At 38.8% G+C, this 18,515-nt stretch overlaps 1 protein-coding gene across 5 annotated transcripts in view; it reads right to left on the reverse strand.

Annotated features, from left to right (window-relative positions):
- The window catches only part of ADAMTSL3 (ADAMTS like 3), a 363,845-nt gene that overhangs the window by 92,030 nt on the left and 253,300 nt on the right, over positions 1–18,515 (reverse strand). For all 5 annotated transcript variants that reach the window (XM_017502246.2, XM_017502245.2, XM_017502242.2 and 2 more), the window contains exon 17: positions 15,459–15,588. In XM_017502246.2, the coding sequence (XP_017357735.1) occupies positions 15,459–15,588 (130 nt within the window). The remainder of the gene's footprint in view (positions 1–15,458; positions 15,589–18,515) is intronic.

An 18,515-nucleotide genomic window follows, 5' to 3' on the forward strand; every position in this document is an offset into this window, starting at 1 on the left:
AATGCTTTTTTTTAAATGGCAGCATTATTGAGATGCAGTTTACATAACATAAAATCTACCCTTTAAAATAGCTAATTTAAAAGGGCAGCAGTGCTCCTCTTATAAAATAGCTCTAAACCACTTCTAGGCATTTTTGTACTAACCACCTGATCATGGTGGAACATGTGACCATGACCCATTAAATGACTATGTAACAAGCTGCTTATCATAAAGCAGGCATTATCTACCTACAAAGTCATATACTTAGATGTGACCAGCAGTCGCATACCACTGAGTGGAAGTGGTATATGGGACCAGGCATTAGTGGTGAGTGTGTCATTGTAAAAAGTCTAGTGATGGTAATGGCCACAAGTGACCAGAAATACCTAACCAGACATGACTTTGGCATGACTGTAATTGTGTTTTCCTTGAATCTAATCTCCCTTGGCTCCTGACAAATTTATAAACTTAGTTCTCCAGCCTATTATTCTTGTAGACCACTTAATATCTTTCCAATACGTTTATTATTAGCTCAAGTTAAGCAGAATTAGTTTACACTGCTTATACCTAGGAACCCTGATTAATATAAAGTGATACAAGTTTCAGATTACTGTTGAATTCTAGAAATTTTACAAATTTAATATGCAAAAAGACAAAATCAACATATAAATTAGTATTTCTAGTCATTTAGCACCTATCCTTGAATTTTAGCATACATAATTATAATTTTTAAACATTTTATTTTAGGTACATTTGCAGGTTTGTTAAGTAGGTAAATTGCATGTCATGGAGATTTGGTGTATAGATTATTTCATCACCCATGTAAATAAGCACAGTACCTGCCAGGGACATTTTAAATTCTCCCCCTTCTCCCACTTTCCATGGTGTCTGTTGTTCCCTTCTTTGTGTTAATGTGTTCTCAATATTTAGCTTCCACTTATAAATGAGAACATGTGATATTTGGTTTTCTGATCTTGCATTAATTCACTTAGGATAACGACCTCTAGCTCCATTCATGTTGCTGCAAAGGACATGATCTCTTTCTTTTTCTAAGGCTGCATAATATTCCATGGTACATTTGTGCCACATTTTTTATCCAGTTATTTGATGGGCATTTAGGTTGATTTCATAACTTGGCTATAGTGAATAGAGCTGTGATGAACATATATGTGTGCATGTGTCTTTATGGTAGAATGATTTATAATTCTTTGGATATATACTCAATAATGAACTTGCTGGATCAAATGGTAATTTTTTTTTTTTTAAGTTCTTTGAGAAATTGTCACACTGCTTTCCACTATGGCTGAATTAATTTACATTCCCACCAGCAGTTTATAAATATTCTTTTCTCTGAAACCTCACCAGCATCTGTAATTTTTTGACTTTTTAATAATAGCCATCTGACTGGCATGAGATGGTATCTCGCTGTGGTTTTGATTTGCATTTCTCTAGTGATAAGTGATGTTGAGCATGTTTTCATATGCCTGTTGGCCACATGGATGTCTTCTTTTGAAAGTGTCTGTTCACATCATTTGCCCACTTTTTAATGGGATTGTTGGTTTTCTGCTTAATTTGTTTAAGTTTCTTATAGATTCTAGATATTAAACTTTTACTGAATGCATAGTTTGCAAATACTTTCTCTCATTCTGTAGGCTATTTACTCTGTTGATAGTTTCTTTTGCTTTGCAGAAGCTCTTTAGCATAATTAGGTCTCATCTGGTAATTCTTGTTTTTGTTGCAATTGCTTTTGGCATCTTTATCCTGAAATCTTTGCCAGGGCTTACGTCTAGAATGATATTTCCTAGGTTACCTTCCAGGGCTTTTAAAGCATAACTGTAAATGTTTATAACAAAAGTCTAGAGTTATTCAGTATGTCCATTCTTTTATTGATCAAGATGAAAGGATTTCTCAGCTATCTTGAACTACTTTCATCTGTTACTGTTGTTAAGAATTCTGTTTTTCCTGAATTTTCCATACTTCTCATTTTAATTATTTCCAGTGTTTTTGTGAGTATTGATTTTGCTTGTTGTACTTTTTATTCTATTTTCTCCTCTGTCATATTTTATTCTTAGGTTTATCCTTGGAATTTTAAAGGCCCTATTTAACAACTGTAGACTTAACCAAAATCATTTCCATCTTAACAAATGGTACAAGGGCCTAAAGCGCTTTAATTAATCAACCTCTCTGAGTTTTACAAGGCTTTACTGGACACTATTTCTTTTTTTCAAATCAATAAATCAGAAATTATTATTGATTTTCATAGTCAATAATTTTTCGTAGATTAAACTTCAGATGGATTAAAGACTTAAACATAAGACCTAACACCATAAAAACCCAAGAAGAAAATCTAGGCAAAACCATCCAGGACATAGGCGTACACAAGGACTTCATGACCAAAACACCAAAAGCATTGGCAACAAAAGCCAAAATAGACAAATGGAACCTAATCAAACTCCACGGCTTCTGCACGGCAAAGGAAACAGTCATTAGAGTGAATCGGCAACCAATAGAATAGGAAAAAATTTTTGCAGTTTACCCATCTGACAAAGGGCTGATATCCAGAATTTACAAAGAATTAAAACAGATTTACAAGAAAAAACAAACAAGCCCATTCAAAAGTGGGTGAAGGATATGAACAGACACTTTACAAAAGAAGACATACATGACGCCAACAAACATATGAAAAAATGCTCATCATNGTTAGAATGGCGATCATTAAAAAATCTGGAGACAACAGAGGCTGGAGAGGATGTGGAGAAATAGGAACACTTTTACACTGTTGGTGGGAGTGTAAATTAGTTCAACCATTGTGGAAGACAATGTGGTGATTCCTCAAGGACCTAGAAATAGAAATCCCATTTGACCCAGCAATCCCATTACTGGGTATATATCCAAAGGATTAGAAATCGTTCTACTATAAGGACACGTGCACACGAATGTTCACTGCAGCACTGTTTACAATAGCAAAGACCTGGAACCAACCCAAAGGCCCATCGATGATAGACTGGACAGGGAAAATGTGGCACATATACACCATGGAATATTATGCAGCCATGAAAAATGATGAGTTCGTGTCCTTTGTAGGGACATGGATGAACCTGGAAACCATCATTCTCAGTAAACTGACACAAGAGCAGAAAATCAAACACCACATGTTCTCACTCATAGGCGGGTGTTGAACAATGAGAACACATGAACACAGGGAGGGGAGCACTACACACTGGGGTCTGTTGGGGGGAATAGGGGAGAGACAGTGGGAGGTGGGGAGTTGGGGAGAGATAGCATGGGGAAAAATGCCAGATATAGGTGCAGGGGAGGAAGGCAGCAAATCACACTGCCATATGTGTACCTATGCAACAATCTTGCATGTTCTTCACATGTACCCCAAAACCTAAAATGCAATAAAAATAAATAAATAAATAAACATCTTTACAATATACTTTGGTCATCATTCATTCTGATATCTCAGACCTTCCTTCTAGGATCATTTTCCTGCTCAATGAATACATTATTTAAAATTGTCTTCAGTGAAAATTTGCTGATAGTGCAGTTTCCTGGTTTTGTTCACCTAGAATACCTAGCATAATATTAGTAAATATTTATTGATTACCTATGATGTGCCAAGCTCTTTTTAAAGTACTTTATTTGTATTAACTCATCTAATTGTCATACAATCTTACCATAAGACTGTACTTTGTTGATGTCTGCTGCGTAGGTGATACTATTACAATCTGATTTAATCTTTAAAAGATTGTTTTAATAAGTGTACAATTCTAGGCTGATAGTGATTTTTTATTTTTTGAGCCATTTGAAGATAATGCTTCATTATTTCACATGAGAAAAAACTGTCAGTTTTTGTTATTGTTCCTCTCCTGGGTCTTTCTGTATTGGCTTTGAGATTTTGTCTTTAGAGTTCTAAATTTTAACAACAATGTATCTGAGTGTGTATTTTTTTTCCCTGCTTGGAATTAGCTGTGACTCCCGATTCTTAGGTTTCACATTTTTTTCATTAATTCTGAAATATTCCTTACTACTATCTCTTTGATAACTCTCTTTTTTTCTTTTTAGAATCATGAAATCCGTTTATCATTTTCTCACAGTATAAGGGACTTATTTTTTTCTTTTAATATCATTCTCTTTTTTTAACGCAAAGGAATCACAAGTGAATGAATTAGTAATGATTCATCAGAATGATAGATGCTTATATACAAGAACATTTCCTGATTTCTTCCTGAACCTGTTGCCACTGGGGAATACCACTATTTGTTTACTTAAAAAGCGGGAGAATTTAATATGATCCTCTCTTTTTAAAAATTGAATTTATAGAAATTTAAGGGGCACAAGTACAGTTTTGTTACATGGATATATTGCAAAGTGATAAAGTCTGGACTTTTCCTGCAACCAACACCAGAATAGTGTACATTGTACTCATCAGTAATTTCTCATCCCTTACTGTCCTCCCACGCTTGAGTCTCCAAATTCTATTCCACACTCTATGCTCAGGGGTACACATTATTTATCTCCCACTTATAAGTGAGAACATGTGATATTTGACTTTAAACTTCTGAGTTTTTTCTCTTAATTGCCTCCAGTTCCATCCATTTGCTGCAAAAGACATGGTTTCATTTCTTTTATGACTGAATAGGTGATTACCTCTTCTTAGCATATTTTGGGAGTGTTTTTGAATGAATTCTTTTACTTATTAAGTTTTGGAGGAAGGAGATTTCATTTTCATTACTGTATTCAATTATCTCCACCTGGTCTCTCCCTTGACATATGGGGATTATGAGGATTACAATTTAAGAGATTTGGGTGGAAACACAAAGCCTAACTATATAATTTCATCCCTCCTCGCAAATCTTATGTCTATTTCACATTTCAAAACCAGTCATGCCTTCCCAACAGTCCCCCAAAGTTTTAATTCAGTCTAGCATTGACCCAAAAGTTCAAGTCCAAAGTCTCATCTGAGACAAGGCAAGTCCATGCTGCCTATGAGTCTGCAAAATCAAAATCAAGTTGCTCACTTCCTAGATACAATGGAGATACAGGCATTGGGTAAATACACCCATTCCGAATGGGAGAAACTGGCCCAAACAAAGGGGCTACAGGCCCCAAACAAGTCCAAAATTTGGCTGGGCAGTAAAATCTGAAAGCTCTGAAATGATCTCCTTTTGAATCCACGTCTTGCATACAGGTCACACTGGTGCAAGAGGTAAGCTCCCATGGCCTCGGACAGCTCTGCCCTTATGGCTTTGCAGGGTACAGCCCCCCACCCAGCTGCTTTCATGGGCTGGCATCTTCTGCAGCCTTTCCAGGAACACAGTGCAAGCTGTCAGTGGATCTACCATTATTGGGCCTGGAGGACAGTGGCCCTCTTCTTACAGCTCTGCTAGGCAGTGTCCCAGAGGGGACTCTGTCTAGGGGTTCTGACCCCACATTTCCCTTCTGCATTGCCCTAGCAGAGGTTCTCCATGAGGGCTCTACCACTGCAGCAAACTTCTTCCTGGATATCCTCTGAAATCTAGGCAGAGGTTCCCAAACCTCAATTCTTGACTTCTGTGCACCTGCAGGTCTGACACCATATGAAAGCCACCAAGGCTTGGGGTTTGTACCCTCTGAAGCAATGGCCCGACCTGTATGTTGGCTCCTTTTAGCCATGACTGGGATGGGCACCAAGTCCCGAGACTGCACAAAGCAGCAAAGCCCTGGGCCTGGCACACTTTTTTCCTCCTAGGCTTCTGGGACTGTGATGAGAGGAGCTGCCATAAAAACCTCTGATGACCTGGAGACATTTATCCCATTGTCTTGGCAATTAACATTTGGCTCCTTGTTACTTATGCAAATTTCTGCAGAAGGCTTGAATTTCTCCTCAGAAAATGGGTTTTTCTTTTCAATTGCATTGTCAGGCTGCAAATTTTCTAAACTTTTATTCTTTGCTTCCCTTTTAAATATGAGTTCCAATTCCAAATAATCTCTTTGTGAATGCATAAACCCGAATGCTTTTAAGAGCACCAAAGTCACCTCTTGAATGCTTTGCTTCTTAGAAATTTCTTCCACCAGATACCCTAAATCATCTCTCTCAAGTTCAAAGTTCCACAAATCTCTAGGACATGGCAAAATGACACCTCTTGTTTTCTTTTTGAAATTCCATTTTTATATGTGATAAACTTTTTCAATATTTCCACTGTATCTACCTTTTGTGCATATTTTACACATTTATTCTCCATGCTTTATTCTGGGTAATTTTTTCAGCTCTCTCTTCCATTTTAACTGTTTACTTCAACACATAACTTTTAAATTTCTATCATTATATTTTTAACTTCTAGATATTCTATCAGCTGACCCATATAAAATGTCAATATTTGACTATTTTTGACCAATCAAATAGGAAGTTTTAAATGGTTCAATGTGATAATTTGTTCTTCTAAACAATCTTCCAAGTAGTTTTGATAGTTTATTGTTCATATCATAGATTTTGTTTCCTGTTTTATATATGTAAATATTTTAAATAAACTTACATTATATTCTGTACCTGATCATTCCAATTTATGACGCTCTGTGTATCTGATTCTCTTTTTTCCCCCACTGACTCTCACACATGTTTATACATGTGTTTTTTGTTTTTAATTTTTGATTATGAGCTTATGCTCATTATGTCTTTGTGGGAATTTTAAGGTCTGGGTAGAAGATACAATCCTCCACACAGGATTTACGTCACCTCTATCAAGACTAGCCTGAATGAATTAATTTTTTGGATTACATAGAGTCAATATAAATCATATTCCTACAGAAAGGGCTACTTATAGCTCTTAGATTCTCAGGGGAGCCTTTCTGATTCCTTTCATACAGATGCAGAGCTGAGACAGATAGTTCTCCTTGCAATCTCTCTTTACAGGATGGATTTCATTTTTTGAATTTGCCTTTTCACTGAGGTAGACCCTGGCTTTATATGGGGAATCTCCATTCTAATCCTTACCTTCTGAAGGTCCAAGGACTTGTCTGTCAGGCAAAAGATGTTAAAGCCAAAAGTGTACATTACTGAGACTGACAACTGAGGCAATGCTTCAGCTTGTTTTTGGCTTCTGAGGATATTGCTTACTTTATTATAAGCTTAGTTCTGCATTTTCAGTATTTTAGAGGTATTTAGCAAAAAGCCTTTCAGGATATCAAAGTCCATCATGTGGTTAGAAACTGATGTATACAATCACATACTTGAAATAATAGTTCAGCAAGTTTAGCTCTAGGTGATCATGATTTTCCCTCAGTATCCTGAAGACATTATTCCTTTGTCTTCTGGAAACTCCACTTGTTGGTAAGTTGTTTGTAGTTCATCTGTTTTTCATGTGTGGTAGCTTTTCAGACTTTTTTTTACCATCTCTGATTTTCTGTAGTTTCACTATTATGCATCTATGTGGGGATTTATTTTCATTTGCTTCTCTTGATACGAGGAGTGGATATTTTAAGTTTTAGTAAAGAGTTTACTTCATATCTTGCTTCTCTGACATTACTTCCAGATTTCTTAATTTTCTTTCCTTTCCCCAAATCATCAACTATATTTCTTCTATCTTAGAAACTGAAGTGTCATTTTCCACGATTGCTTTGGGACCTCAAGCTCCAAATAATCACAGCTGCAGCTTCATTCACCACCTTATGCTTCCATTCCTTTCCTAGCCAGTTGTTTTCTTAATTGTGTCTTTGGTATGCCTCCTTTTCTGCATCTACCATTGATCTGTATTTGGAGCAGAATGTGATGTTCCGAACCATCTTAACTGGAAGTCTATTAATTCCTTATATCTACATTCCAGAAGTTTTGAATGTGAGAGAAGTCACCAAGAGTAGATACATAGGTCATATTTGATGACAATTGGATTACATAGCTAAATCATTAGAAGGCTTCTGTTTCATGATTAAAACAGTTCAGCTTAAATTTGTAAGTTTATTGATGTGACTTCAGGATGATCATCTTTCAAGCAAGTGTATAGCTAGACAAATCAGTTAGAGTCACAAGGAACTGGAGATTAAGCTGCTTTAAGAAATGGGTAACAATTTCTTATCACAGACAGTGAACTCAATAAAGACTTGTTTTTTATATTAAGAAACAGGTAACAAGTTGGCACAGAAACACATCATGCTTGCCTCTTGTTTTCCTCCTTTCCTCCCTAGCAGTGTTGAATCCTGTTAGAGAAGGCTCCCTCAGACTAGGAGGACCATTATGTAACCCAGCATGTTTCTACAAGCTGCTGGCTCTCTCCTGGAAAAAGCAAACTCCACAAATAGCAGACACTCAGCAGTTATAGGATAGATCAGGGGGAGTAACCCCATAAAAGCAAATAAACATCCAACACCCCACCTTGGAGAGTCCAGGCTAATACATCAAATACATTTGCCTTTGGGTAAATAAAGATCCACTGGCTGTCTAACCCAATCTCAGTGGTAAGTTTCACCCTGGGGTGATATTTTACTGCTATTGCCCTTGGAGTCAGTAAATATTTGTATGGAAAATATTATGCAATACCCTGTTCCTGTTATTCCTACACTACTAGTTTCTAGAACCTAAAACATTTTTGTAAACTTACCTTTATTTTGGCATCAAACCTTTGTCTCTGCTGGTTTTTTTCCAATATAACTCTCAACCTTTGAAAAGTTTATTAAACTTGCAACTTTGAAATGAGGAATAGTGTTTCCTTTCACATAAAAACAGACTCTTAATTTTGCAAAGTGGCCAAGACATGTTGTCTGCTCTATTATTCCTAGCTGGGAAGCTCTGTGGGCAAGAGATTGCCGAGGAAGAGAATGTGTGAGAACTCTCGCTGAGGCACAGTGATGAGAGAAAGGGGATACTGTACACAGGCCATGCATGAATAAACCAGCAAGCTTTCTTCAGTAAACTTAAGAAAGAGTTTCTAGATTTGTTGCTAAATCTTGTTCTGGGTTGGTGAGTAATGGAAGGGCACTGCACATAAAACTCAACCCTGTCTTGACCTCCTGGGCAGGTCAAACCAAGGCTGTGACTCTTAGAACTAAAACAAACCCCGAGCACTTCATGCTACTCATGTGTAAGGATTCCTGCAAAAGGACTAGACATAATTTGAAGATGTGAGTGAAAAATGCAACCTGAAAGCACTACTCAAAATGAAAGACTGGAGCTTAGGGGACCTCAGTGATCATAAAGTCCAATACCTTTCTTCATTATTCATATTAAGAAGCAGGGCCCAGAGAGCTAAGGAACTCGCCTGAAATTCCTTGAGAGACATGGAACTGGGGTTCTATCCTGGGTTTCTGATCCATTTCCAGTTTTCTTTTGACTTTTCAGAGTGTCTCAGGTAAGGATCCTATCTCACAGTGTGTTGAACTTCATTTTACCAGTGAGAAGTGGGCCAATGATTACTTTTATGGGAGAGAAGTAACTAATGTCATAGCAGAACAGGGCCCTAAGAGGCAGAGGGCATAGCATGTGCAAAGGTCCAAATGGTATGAATGATCAGGAGTGTGGGTCATATTGCATAATTTACTGTGACTGCTGAGCAAGTTCATTAGGGTGAACTTGAGTGTGAGTGTGCATGCGTGTGTGTTAGAGGTGACAGGAGATATGGCTTAAGAGTTGGATTCAGGGTCACAAAGACATTTATTTATATGCTGTTATGGGTGGAATTGCCTCCCCACAAGAAATGCGGAAGTTATAATCCCCAGTACTTCAGACTGTGACCTTATTCGGAAATATATTCTTTGAAGATGATCAAGAGGAGGTCATTAGAGTAAGCCCTACTCCAAAATGAGTGGTGTCCTTATGAAAAGGAGAAGTGTGAATACAAAGACACAGAGAAGAAAAACAGTATGAAATCACAGGGACAATGCCATTCATAAGCCAAAGAATGCCAGAAGCTACCTGCCAGGAGAAAGCCACGGAACAGAGGCTCCCTCACAGCTCTTAAGAAGGAATCGACCCTGCTGACACCTTAATTTTGGACTTCTGGTGTCCAGACCTCAGAGGAAATAAATTTCTGTTCTTTAAGCCACTCTGTTTGTGGTGCTTTGTTATGGCAGCCCCAGGAAACAAACACGTGCCAAAGTAGAGAATGTAGACTTTAATCCACAGATAAAGGAGTGTTGTTGAAGGGTGTCATGCAGAGGTGCACACAGTCATTTTGCAACTTAGAAAAATAAAGATCTTTCATAGTCATGCACGTGCACATAGATCAGCGCAGGAAACAAGAGAGGGAAGAGTTCATTTAGAAACTGTTGAAACAGTTCAGGTAAAACATATTTGAATTAAGGCAGTGGCAGTTACACATGATTAGGACAAACTCATCAAGTATTGAAAAGTAAATTGTCAAGAAACTCAGGTTCATATTATCAGAGAACTAAAACCATAAAAGGCCACTTTATGTGATTCCACTCAAAAAAGAAACTCAGATTTCAGGATAAAGTGGTGGGAAATGAGCTGGACTTCGTTTTGAAAATGTAAATTAAAAATTATAAAATCAAGTTATCTTGAACATAATTGTGGTTACAATGCCAACTTTACGTACTAATTCTTAGAATGACAGAGAATGAATTGTAACGTGTTTCACATTTTGGCTTTCTTTTCTGAAAAAAATTATCTGATGACACATTATGGATATCTTCACTTCCAGAGCAAGAGTGTAACAGTTATTTTTACAAAAGCAAAATTGAGAGTTTCGTCAATGTTCTCAGGACCTCTCTTTTTATCCTGTGATATGCAAATCGTTCTCATTTGAAGTGCCTTTCATGTTGTTATTTTCATTTTCTCTGTGTTAGTTGTTACTTGGCTAGAAACAGAGGACAGAACTCTGGTGACGACTAGCTTAATGTCAATTTGAAGTAAAATTTGAATCTAGAAATAAAACATACCCCAACACATTGGGCTGTATTTTTTTCTTTTTACTCTTGTTTGTTAATGGCTATAAATGCATCATATCTGGCTGGGGGTGGTGGCTCATGCCTATAATCCCAGAGACTTGGAAGGCTGAGATGACAGGATGGCTTGAGCCCAGGAGGTCAAGGCTGTCGTGAGCTGTGACTGCGCCACTGCACTCCAGCCTGGATGGCGGAGAAAAACCTCGTCTCTAAAACATTTAAAAATTTTAAAAAAGTAGTGACAGACATGGCTCCTTCCTGTAATCTCAGCAACTTGGGAGGCTGAGGCAGGGGGATCACTTGAGCTCAAGGCTGCGGTGAGCTGTGATCACACCACTGCGCTCTAGCCTCAACAACAAAGAGAGACCCTGTCTCAAAAAAAAAAAAAAAAAAAATCGCACTTAGCCAAATTGTAGTCACGATTTAAAGTCTGTGCAAATTCTAAACCATTTTTTTTTGTAGTCATCTTTCTAGAAAGAGAGTACTAGCTAGAGTAGACAAAGGGGATGGCTAGTGGAGGGCTTGGAAATCAGGAGAGCAGCTCTGCTGGAGCACGACATGTGAGCTCCCGCAGATTCCACTTGGCCACCCAGAAAAGGCCGGCTTTGCACTAGATGACATTGCATGAGAAACGCTCCATGTGTGGGCTTTATTTTGTAGTATGCAATTTATTCAGTGCATGCTCACGGACAACTAACCAATTACCTAAAAATGCTAAATTTCAGTTTTCATATATAGAAAATAAGAGCCTTTATTCATTATATATTTATTAGCACATTTCTGAAAGAACGTGAGCTGCCTTTCACCACAAAGAGACTACTTAGGGCAGTAATTTTCAAAGTTTTGCACAGCAACACGCCTGATATAGTGCAGACATAAGTCATGAACCGGTTCATCCAATGTTTTAAATAAAATAGTACATAGTAAAGGATTTAGGGGCCAGGTGCAGTGGCTCATGCCTGTAGCCCCAGTACTTTGAGAGGTCAAGGCGGGCAGATCACTTGAGGTCAGTTTGAGACCAGCCTGGCCAACATGGCAAAATTCCATCTCTACTAAAAATATAAAAATTAGCTGGGCATGGTGGCATATGCCTGTAGTCCAAGCTACTCAGGAAACCTGAGGCAGAAGAATCACTTGAACCCAGGAGGCAGAGGTTGCAGTGGGCCAAGCCTGCGCCACTGCACTCCAGCCTGGGTGACAGAGCAAGATTCCATCTCGAAAAGAAAAAAGAGAAAAGGATTTACGGATTGCAGAACTCTTAAAACTGCTCCGCAAAACACTGGCGCATGGAGCCACGGCTGGGAAAGCAGTATTTCTGAAGGATACACTGAGCATTTTTGAAAAAGACAGTAGAGATGCATTGATATTCACGGCTACAAATATAGAAAGGGATTCAACTGTTTTGATGTAGAATGTTGCTGGTGGCTGGGCACAGTGGCCTGTAATTCCAGCACTTTCGGAGGCTGAGGATCACCTGAGGCAGGTAGATCACCTGAGGTCAGGAGGTGGAGACCAGCATGGCCAACATGGTGAAATCCCATCTCTACTAAAAATACAAAAAAATTAGCCGGGCATGGTGATGGGCATCTGTAATCCCAGCTGCTCGGGAGGCTGAGGCAGGAGAATCACTTGAACCCAGGGGGCAGAGCTTGCAGTGAGCCATAAGATTGCGCCACTGCACTCCAGCCTGAGTAACAAGAGTGAAACTCCGTCTCAAAAAAAAAATGTTGTTGGCGTCATAAACAGTAAAAAGGAAATGATGTGATTTGCAGATTCACATGGAAGCAGGCTTTAAATGCAGGACACTCAGATGGAATTGTGGTGAGCTGAATCCCTAGTTTTAAGTAATTTTCTTAAAAACATTATAATTGGTTGGGTGCGGTGGCTCACACCTGTAATCCCAGCACTTTGGGAGGCCGAGGCAGGCGGATCACGGGGTCAGGAGTTTGAGACCAGCCTTACCAGCATGGTGAAACCCTATCTCTATTAAAACAAAACAAAACAAAAATCAGCCAGGCATGGCGGTGTGCGCCTGTAATCCCAGCTACCCAGGAGACTGAGGCAGGAGACTCTCTTGAACCTGGGAGGCGGAGATTGCAGTGAGCCAAGATTGGGCCACTGCACTCCAGTCTGGGAGACAGAGCAAAACTCCGACTCAAAAAAAAAAATGTATAATTGATATAATTGCATCCAACTTTGTTCTCCCATTTCAGGGTTTGAGTAATCTTTTTAAAAATGTAAATCTGATGTACCACTTCATTGCTCAAACCCTCAATGGCTTCCCACTGACTCTCTGGGTGAAGTCCAAGCGCTTACCGTGGCTCTTGCCCATGCCTGTCTCATCTCACGACACACTGATTTCCTTTCTCTCCAGTTCCTTGGGCACACTGAGCTCTTTCTTCCCTCAAGGCCTTCGCATATACTGTTCCCTCTGCCAGAACACTCATTCCTCTATACCCGTCCTGGCCTATTCCTGCTTGTGTTTTACGTCTTAAATAATTTCCGCAGGAAGGACTTCCCTGACCACCTGCACCAGCCTCCCCCGCTTCCCTGCCCCACCAATGTATTTTAGATCCTTGTAGCATTCCTGCTCTTGAGACGCTGTTTATTAAACACCTGCCTCGTGCCTCATCCCCAGATTAAGTTTAAGAAAACAGTTTACAAAATGATGTAGTACATGATTCCAATGTCATGGGGAAATAGGTGGAGAAATGTAACTACGTTTTGACCCCTCCCTGTATTTCCCCCTGTGCCTTGCTCCTGTTCAGGAAGGTGGTCATCTGTTTCCATCTTCACTGCCACAGGGGAGGGATGTGGCAGTGGAAAACAGAAACCCTGGCTTTTCCAAAAGTATCTAATTCAGTGGTTCCAATATCAGAATAGAAAAAACTGAGAAACACAGATAAATAATTCTGATTACTGAGTGCCGTTACACAAGTGCCATTTCTCTAAAGATAAAAGGGTCATTTCAAGTGAATATACATTCAACACTGCTCCGATATATTTGCTATTCTTGGAAAAGTCTGGACGTACTTGACAAAGTAGATGTCTTGCCTCCTAGTTGGATCAAACCTTCCTAAAACCCCTCCTTACTGTCTCTTCTGCAATCCGCATTCTACCGTGGATTACTCTGGAATGCCGTAAGCCTGGGGGTGGGAGTGGGAAGTGGCAGCGAAGCAGATGTCCAGTTCTGTTTCTGGGCCTTGCTTTGCTCTCCAAGGTAAGTCTACAGGCCATTACTGCATCACCTCAACCACACACAGCAAGATGGCTCTAACACAAGCCAACAAGCTCCCAGTACTTCTACAGGCCTCAGTGGAAGTGAGAAATACGGTAATGGATACAAAACACTGTGCCCATCACATGGCAGGTGTGGTTTCACCAAGGACAAGGCACACAGAAGCTAGCCTCCTCCTGAGACTGCGCAGGCTGGCGAACAAGACTCTCAAGGAAGTGGAGGACCTCAGGAGGAGGTCCAGGATGTGGAGGACCTCATTTCTAGGGCTGCCTCATATATTGAACCCCACCTTCACCACTCTTATGCCATAAGGCAGGAAATACATCATAGCCAACAGATTGCATGGAATCAAAATCAGAAGGGTCAAGAGAATTCCAGAAGCACAACTTATTTTCTGAAAAAACATAAACTATATGGCAGGAGGACACAATAACCTTCCTCAATCACCGAGAATCCTAAACATAGCAGAACTTGCTTTAGCAAATTGAAAGGACCCCGTTAGTGGGGCAACATGATGACCAAGAGGTAGGAGAGAGGGGAGGTGACTGGGAATATACTCAACGTTTTTGGCAACTAATTCTTCTCGCAGAAGAGGGGTCACAAGATAATAAAGGTAAAGGAGAGAGGAAGGAAAAGACTGGGGTTTGATTCAGAAAGGTCTTGTGTGAGAAGTCAGTGATGTTCAGTTATTGCCCTCTGTAGCTTGCAGCACCAGGGACAGAGGAACATGACAGCAACCTACTTCTCTTCTGATAAAATTCCTCAGGATCTTACCAGGACTTAAGCAACGAAGCAGATTAATTATTAAGGTAAACCTATCAGCCAAAGAGATCAAAGAAGGTCACCCTCGCCTACTCATTGGGGTTTATAACATTACACCCCACAATCTGAGATCCAAGGCAAGTCAGTGGGAAAGGTCATAACACATCAGTGTGAGTGCTAGGTATCAAATAGGAGATCACAGTCACATAACAAATATGGATTAAGCACCTACTGTGTACCATTGTTAACGCTAATGCAAATCCCGTGCTTTCTGATGGGATATTAGGGGAAGAAGTGCCCTGGAGGAAATGGAGGAGAAAGAAAACAAATCTGCTGATCTCATGGTTTATGTTCATTTGTGGTTGATGAAATAAAAGTCAGCCTCAAGAGCATTCCTGTTCAACATGGCTGTATCTGAGCACTGAGGCAAGAATCTGCCTGGAGCATAACTTGAGCACAGAAGAGGGTTCTGAAGCAGGCTTAGAACATCTACCTTGGGTGAACCCACAAGTCTGCACTTAGGTGAGTTTCTCCGCAGGGAAGGGTATTATCACCCAGATATGGTATATACTGGAGCACAAGACAACACATCAACACATACCTGGGGGGACAGGGTTCTGTGTTACAGGCCTGGCTCATGGCTGGAGGACGGTGGATGATATCACACAAGCTGTCATTGACCGTCTGCTGGGTCTGGATGTGTAAGCACACTGCTATGGCTTCTTGATGACCTGAAGGTGGGAAAGAGGCAAAAAATGCAAATAACATAGAATAATTCATTGTGGAAAAAAAAATAGAGTCTTCGGACTTGTCATTCTTATCCCACTGCACTTTTGACTATCATGGAGCTGCAGACTACATTTCAGGGTACACCTGGGAGCAGACAACTTAGCATTATCCAAAGTCTCCCAGTCTATGATATTCTCTCATTCACCTTTTAAATTCAGTGCCTTTACTCCCTCTCTCCCAAATCCAGTCCCCTTGAAACATTCAAGAGCATCCCGACTCCCCATCCACCCTTGGACTTATCTGCATTCCAGATGTACTCAAAGCTAGGGGTTCCCCCAAATAAGCCATCAAGGTGCTCCTTCCAAACAGTCACAATAGTTTCCCTAAGAAGAATTTTTAAATCAGCTGCTAAAGAATAGCATTTTCTCTATATCATTGCATATGCGCTAAATCTGGCAGATACAGAACTCCTCAAAATTTTACTTATGGTTTGAGTTCCTGTTCACTATGACTGTAATTTTCTATTGCTAGGAAAAACTGTAATAATACATCCTATTTGAAAAGTGTACAAACTGCTTTCGCAATAATCTGAGAGGTCGAAAGATAGTATCATTACCTCCATTTTATTAATTTAATAATAAACTGAGGTCTAGAGAGAAATTAAGACAGCAAAAATGTGGAAGATTCAAATCTAAAAATTAAATTCCCTGCCTCCTAATTCAGTGATCTTTCTTTTGTACATACTCTAGGGATTCTAAAATACAATACAGCCAAAAAGTACAAGACTACTCCTTGTGAAAATATGAACTTTCACAGGCATATTTTCCCTTTGAGGCCAGACAGGTCTGTCTGACCCCAAAGCCCATGTTCTCAACCAGCATTCTTTGTCTGTTGAGACAAAAAAAATATTGGGAAATCAGATGGAACAAAATGTAAATCAAACTTTTGATTAAACAATCACATACAAAGTGTAATAGCAACCATGTTATTTGAAATATGCAAATGCATTCATTTTCATGCAAGAATGTGCGTTCCATTATGTTACAAGGTTGTGGTTCTTTTTCCAAATGCCATGTTTCAATTCAACCATTTTACAGTATTTTACAGGATGTAGTACTGGCCAAAAATACTTATAAAATATATATTTGTGATGTTCAGTTCTTTCCAATAAATTTTCTCCTGCTGTCTTCAGTTGTAATTTTATGTTCCCTGCCATGGCAGGACGCAGTATTAAATCTGCATGTATCTTCTATGAGCTTTTAAAATAAACATTGGCTAACCTGAGATATAAGAAGACATTGCTACAACTTAATAACTCTGAGTTTTATTTGCAAATATCAAAACTTACTTAGCTACCTTGCAGAGGTTTAAATGTTCATTTTCTAGTATGTTTCATTTTTTTTTTAATCTGAGAAAAACTCAGTTATCTTTCAAATATACTTTAACTTGTAATAAAAATTCTTTAGAAATTTTTAATTTGGAGACTATTCTGGAACATTTTCTGAATGAGTGGGCCTTAAAGCACCATTAAAACCCATTCTGGGTGTAATTGTACAATACTCATGACACACTTTTCTGTCTTAAAGCAAGTTTACTGAAAAGAATTTAGAAGTTTAGTAGACGATTTAGGATACTCATTGAGGTACAGTATATTTTCCAAAGATGGCCACAAAATATCTCCCATCCTATACATTGGTCCTACAATGTTACTTTGACACTCCTCATTGTAGAAGATTTGATTAAATATTTACCTTCAAAAATTAAAGTTACCAAAGTAAAAATTATAAAAATAAGTTTACCTCATTTTATAACAAAATTTAGGTAATAATTACAACTATAAATTTAGAACATAATACAATAAGTGTTGAAGTGTCAGCATCATTTTTTGAATAAATTCCTTTTGTAGCATGAGGCAACATCCCTTACTTCACATTTGACTTTTGCAGTGTTATCATGAAAGTGTCTTTTTTTTTTTTTAAGAAAAATGAAAATATTTGTAGCTTGTGGCAACACAGTGAGACCCCATCTCTACAAAAATATACAAAAAATATATATTTTTTATATTTAAAAAATAGTGGGCATGCCTATAATCTCAGCGACTCGGGAGGCTGGGTGAGAAGATCACTTTAGCCCAGGAGGTTGGGGCTGCAGTGAGCTATGATTGTACAGCTGGAGTCCAGCCTGGGCAATCCAGAAAGATTCCGTCTCAAAATATATACTTATGTTTTAGCCTTCGTCAAGAAATAAATTAATATGTAAAAGGTAAAAACACAGTCTCCGAGAGAAGAAGCAGAGTCATTAACTAAGCTGACACGTTCCTTTTGGTTGGTTGGGTTTCTGCCATTTGCAAACAACAGTCTTGACGGCTTCAACATGTCAACATAACATAACACACACACACACGCACAGAGTGTAACAAATACCAGGAGAGATTTTTAAAATCTGTAGGCAGAGCCTTTTATGTGCCACTCAGCATTTAACACATCGACTTGTAAAATAAATACAGAAAAAATAATTTGTGTAAGAAAATTATGTTGATTTAAAAATTAAGGAGCCTTGGGCCCTAGAAATAGACACGGCATGCTTTCTTGAAGCACCCATGGAACATTAACAAAAACTGATCCTCTGTTAGTCTAGAAAACTGCAGTCAGTTCCAAAAGTCATAAATGATGCAGGTAACATTCTCTAAATATAATATAGTCCAACATAAGTGAATAATAAACAACTATACTCCCCAACTCGACCCATTAGAATTTTTATAAAGCGCTAGGCCAAACAGTAAATAGATCACAGATTATTTGTGGCAGGAAAAAGAACAGGGAGGCTTACAGCGACTTCAGACTTGATGAACAACTCTAGATAATAAATTTCAGTATCCTCATGAAATGGTTTTTGTCCCAAGTGAATCTAAATTATGTAATTTATTTAA

This window comes from Cebus imitator, unplaced genomic scaffold (genome assembly GCF_001604975.1).
Source record: "Cebus imitator isolate Cc_AM_T3 unplaced genomic scaffold, Cebus_imitator-1.0 Scaffold295, whole genome shotgun sequence".
In the NCBI taxonomy this organism is placed as follows: Eukaryota; Metazoa; Chordata; class Mammalia; order Primates; family Cebidae; genus Cebus; species Cebus imitator.